At 40.0% G+C, this 5,000-nt stretch overlaps 2 protein-coding genes across 2 annotated transcripts in view; both read left to right on the forward strand.

Annotated features, from left to right (window-relative positions):
* Window positions 1-414, forward strand: part of LOC132993645 (pecanex-like protein 1) — a 36,194-nt gene extending 35,780 nt beyond the window's left edge. The window contains exon 29 of the mRNA XM_061063579.1: window positions 1-414. This exon is cut by the window's left edge and continues 830 nt beyond it. The gene's annotated coding sequence lies outside the window, so the exon portion shown is untranslated.
* Window positions 415-2,908: 2,494 nt separating this feature from the next.
* LOC132993488 (legumain-like) overlaps window positions 2,909-5,000 on the forward strand; it is a 4,136-nt gene continuing 2,044 nt past the window's right edge. Inside the window, exons 1-3 of the mRNA XM_061063355.1 lie at window positions 2,909-2,968; window positions 3,503-3,659; window positions 3,903-4,000. Of these exons, the coding sequence (XP_060919338.1) occupies window positions 3,522-3,659; window positions 3,903-4,000 (236 nt within the window). The 5' untranslated portion in view covers window positions 2,909-2,968; window positions 3,503-3,521. The remainder of the gene's footprint in view (window positions 2,969-3,502; window positions 3,660-3,902; window positions 4,001-5,000) is intronic.

Here is a 5,000-nt window from a genome sequence, read left to right on the forward strand (position 1 = left end):
CATGGTTACCGATGCCTTGGGAATGAAAAAAAAATGCAATCGAACTTTGTCTTTTGTTTTCAGCCATTTTTTATTTTTCAGCTTTCTGTTTGATAAACTTGAAGATAACTTTTTACTGTATATGATTATATCTATATATAGTATATAAAAATATATATATATTTACACAAATAAATATATATATACTGTGGATGTATAAAAGACTTTGTTTTTGGATATTTATTACTGTGAACATTGTATTTACACTTTGTTACATCTTCGCTTGCTTTCGTTTCGGGGCGACGGTTTCGAGTCTCGAGGACCAGCGGGTGAAAACGAGATGCAGATTTTTTCGATGGACTGTTTCACGACTTAACTTAATTCTTTTTCTATATGGAGAAATAAAAGTTTGATTTATTGCTGACATCTTTAAAACGCCTCCTCTGAGTTTTTATTATTATTATTTCTTGATTTGATCGTCGTCTGTCTCTGTCAGCGCTGTGATTGGCTGTCCAGGATGTAACCCCGCCTCTCGCCCAAAGACAGCTGGGATTGGCTCCAGCGACCCTGAATGTGAAAAGCAGTTTAGATAATGGAAGGATGGTTTTCTGAATGTTAGATGGACTCTGATGAAGCAGCGGGAGCAACTCGAGGTCAAGTGTCTTGCCCAAGGACACATCGGACATGTTGCTGCACGAGCTGGGGCTCGAACCCTCGACCTTCCAGTTGAGACGACTGACTCTACCACTGAGCCACAGGAGTGAACCTCATGAATCATGTGACTCTTGGTTGTTGTGCCACCTGTAGAGGTGATGGCGTGATGTAACAGGCTGCAGGTTTGCTGCCCGCTCCAGGAGAATACACATAACCTTCATTCTCACGTCTTTATAGATCTTTATCAAGTTTAACATCTTTAAAAAAAACACCTTTAAGTTCCTCTCTGAAAAGTCGACTTTAATACGAGGCTTTAAATGTTCTGTGAAGTCTAAACTTAATGCACTCAGGCATAAAGACATAAAAAGTTTATTTACCTCATGACTCAAATCAAGAAGATCAAACTCTCAGTTAGAGGTAAGGCGATTAAAATCACACTGAAGATTCTTTTTCCTGCGTCACTTTCCTGCGTCGTCCACTTTGCCATTTCGTTTTCGAGTTGGTTTGAATTATGATCACTTTTTAGCACGGCAAGTTTGAAAAGGAAAAGCCAAAGACCTTTTAGTTTTCATTTGAATGATGTCATACAATATGCAGACATAGAGAGTAAAAGTATAATGCAAACTGGATGACTGAATATTCATTTTAAATATAGGTCAAATAATGCACCTATAATCTGAAAATTAAAACGTGTTTCTGTTCCTGTATTTTCATTTTAAAATTAGCTTTTTCATTTGAATTATGATACAGATTTAGCAGGGTATTTTTTGAAAATGATAAAGCAAATGTCATTTTCTTCCTCATTTTATTTTAGTCAAAGAATGTGCATTTTTGAAGTTGAAAACTAAAATTCAAATTAGATAACTTAATCATCATTTTATTTTTGAGTCATATAATACACTCATATTCTGAAAGTTAAAAAGAATTTCTGTTAATGCATTTGAATTTTCAAATTAGCTTTATCATTTGAATTCTGATCACTAATCGCTTCCATAGATGTTAAGTCTTTTCTTTTATTGGTATTTTTGTGTGTCAGCTCCGCCCTGATTGTTCTCACCCGACCTGAACAAGTGAATTCAGGGCCTGAGGGAGAGCGACCGCTGGAGTTGTATTACTCGACTCTGTCTTCTTTTTGGAGGTCTCTTCTTGGATTGGAAAGCATCTATACTCTGCCTTGTCTCCGTCTCAGACTGGGCGGATTCTGGATTTTAAATCAAGACCACCACCAGGGGTGATAAGAAGGATTTCTCCCCTCAGGAGCCCATGATGATGAATAGGCTTATATTCATAAGCATGAGCCCTTCGACTATGCAACATTAAAAGTAAGAGCTCTGGCTTGAGCCCTTTGGCCCCTGGGCCTGGGCCCCCGGTAGGCCCGTGTGGTAACCCTCCCTTGTTCCTGGTGTTAAGGTCTAAGAGGGTGACACGCCTGCTGATGATTTTTCACTGATATTTATGGTCTTGGTCTTGTATCGGTCTCGCCCTGCCTTGGTCTTGGTCTTGGTCTTGGTCTGTCCTTGGTCACTAGACTTTAGGGACCGCCATTGTGGTCTCCACTTGATGAGTTTGCAACAGTTTGCAGTTGGTCACTTTAGTTTTTCTGACTCATCTAGACCGTTTAAGTTAAGACAGAAAAGCAGAACAGATGTGTATTTTTTCATAATAAAGTTTTTTGTAATTCTGCAATAACTAACCGCTTAATTCAGAAAAACAGATGATGTTTTGTTTTCATGATTGGATGCAATAAACTTAATTTCTATAACTTGTGATTCTCTTTTTATAATCCCCCATTAGTCGCTTTTAATCGTCTTCATCACGTTTCTCTTTTAATGTGTTTCCATTTGTAAAGCACTCCCTGTTTTAAAAAGTGCTATTTAAATAAAGTTTATTATTATATGATTATTATATAACCAAAAAAAAAATCTGTAGGCCTAAATGTGAAGTCACTATTAGATATAATTCATGGGGAAGTCATCTTCTCCATTCTAACATTTACAAAGTCAAAATAAATTTGTAGATTTTTTAATAAATAAATATTTGTTTAGGTTTAAACAAAGGATTGTTTTCTCAGAAATGATCCTCCAGTCGAAACCAGTTAACCCAGTTTTCACTTCATAAAAACAGACAACACGTTCATACAACATGCTGCTGCTCTGCGACCACATGACTGTTTACAATTAAGCCCCGCCCCCGAGCCCTCTGATTGGTTGACACGCGAGAATTTCATACTACTGTTTTTCCCAGCGTCTCATATAAGCGTCCCACTGAGCGCCGCCGAGGATGTACATGTAGGAACTTCACTGTCGTCTTCCTCACTAACAACAGCTTCAGAAAGGTGAAACAGATTCTTTATGTGTTTTTGGTGCCGCTTGAATTGACTCCGATTCATTTTCATTTCTGTTCAGTTCTTTTTCAGGCTGTTAAAAAGTCCTGTCAGTGTTAGCTTGCTATGCTTCCAGTGTATCGGTGTAACGAGTGACCGTGTCAATCGGCGACTCTCAGCCGAATGCGTCTCTGGTTGTCGTAGTTACACAGATGTTAAAAAATCTAAAGTGTCATCGTGAATGCCTTTGTTTAATGTTTCATTAAAAAGTATAGCGTTGAATTATTATAAAAAAATAACTAAACGAAGACGCATTCGGTAAGTCGCCAGCTAACACGGTAACTCCTTCCACCGTAACACCGGCTAGCTTAGCTATGGTACGAAAATGGGTATCATGTGACATCCAAGGAGTCAGGTGGCATGTCTGTGTCTGTTTGTGTTTATCTGCTGCTCGTCTCGTCTTCTCAGGCGAATCAACGACGTTACTCCCAGAGAGGTTTTATTGAAGAGGGTTTTAAAACTGTATTTGTCTGTTTCTCCACGCAGGGCTAACAGAGTAGCCGACATGTGCAAGTTTGTGATCCTGCTGCTCGGCCTCAGTGTCGGGCTGATACAAGCCTTCCCCACCCTGGAGGCAGACGGCGGGAAGAACTGGGTGCTCATCGTCGCTGGCTCCAACGGCTGGTACAACTACAGACACCAGGTGAGAGGTGTGCACCAGGTGGGAGGTGTGCACCAGGTGGGAGGTGTGCACCAGGGAAACGTCATGAAACTGTTGGCACACAGGGTTAGGGTGCGCACAGAGCATGACTCTGTTTTCTGATAAGCTCTCTCCTGCAGATAAGACACTTCCTCCTTCCTGTGCCAGCTCCACCTCAGTTTATTTTCCAGACACTGTAACTTTTTTTATATTTATTAAATCTGTTGTTTTCTCTTTGTGTCTCAGGCTGATGCTTGCCATGCCTACCAGATCGTGCACAAGAATGGCATCCCGGACGAGCAGATTGTGGTCATGATGTACGACGACTTGGCTCAGAACGAGCAGTGAGTCGACATTTTTTTGTTTCTTCTTTCTCCTGAAGAGCCCGCCCCCCCCCCTCCCTGTTTGTTGTTGATAGCATGCTGCATGGTATTTGAATAAAGTAAAAGTGTGATATCATAAGTACAGAAAACCACACAAGAAATGTAAAGAGTGCTGTGCAGTTGGTGCTAACATAGTGTGCATATCTGCTGCAGTGTTATACACAATACCTGTGTTTGCAACATGTCACTCCTGAAGCCAAATTCATCCAGAAAGCATTTTTCTTAGGTTTAGGGTTCACCAATAATCTGATGGTAGTTTGCATCATTTATAAATCCATACAACAAATGATTAACAATCACAGAGAAGATGAATCAGAAAAACAGAAATATGACAAAATCTATAAATAACCTCAGATTTGTAATGGTGATGTCATGGTGAGTCTTATCTTCCTGACGGACTCAGAGTCCCCTGCTGGTCTCGCCTGATTGATTTAGGCTCCCTGTACAGTTCAACACCGCACCAATCAGTTATGGAGAATTGTGTTTTTTGGGTCTGTCAATAACGGTGAGCGATTATGATAAGTAACGAGCTCTGTGAAGTGGCTGACCTCAGGGTGTTACAGTCCCGACGCACTCGGACTCACCTGCTGGTCTCACCTGATCCAAACGGATTCTGTTCAACAAACCACTAAAGAACAAACTCGTGCTTAAAGGTTACATTTCCCTCCTTTAAATATTTTAATGAATCTTGATTGCAATTATTTCTGAATGTTGCGACGTGAATTTTCATCTCAAACGCTCATATTGCAAAATGTAAACATTGTGATTTATTTTGCAGAGCGACAAGTTAAAAAAGAAATGATTAAATATACATTTGAATTAAACAAGAGGGACCTACTTCTCGCCTTAACACCTCCCCTAACCTAACATATAAGTGACCTGGTGTCTGAACTGTGACGAGTACATGACCTACGTACAAAATGAAACAGGCGGGTCATAAAACCGTAAACAAAAACAAAGT

Source organism: Labrus mixtus, chromosome 18 (assembly GCF_963584025.1).
Source record: "Labrus mixtus chromosome 18, fLabMix1.1, whole genome shotgun sequence".
In the NCBI taxonomy this organism is placed as follows: Eukaryota; Metazoa; Chordata; class Actinopteri; order Labriformes; family Labridae; genus Labrus; species Labrus mixtus.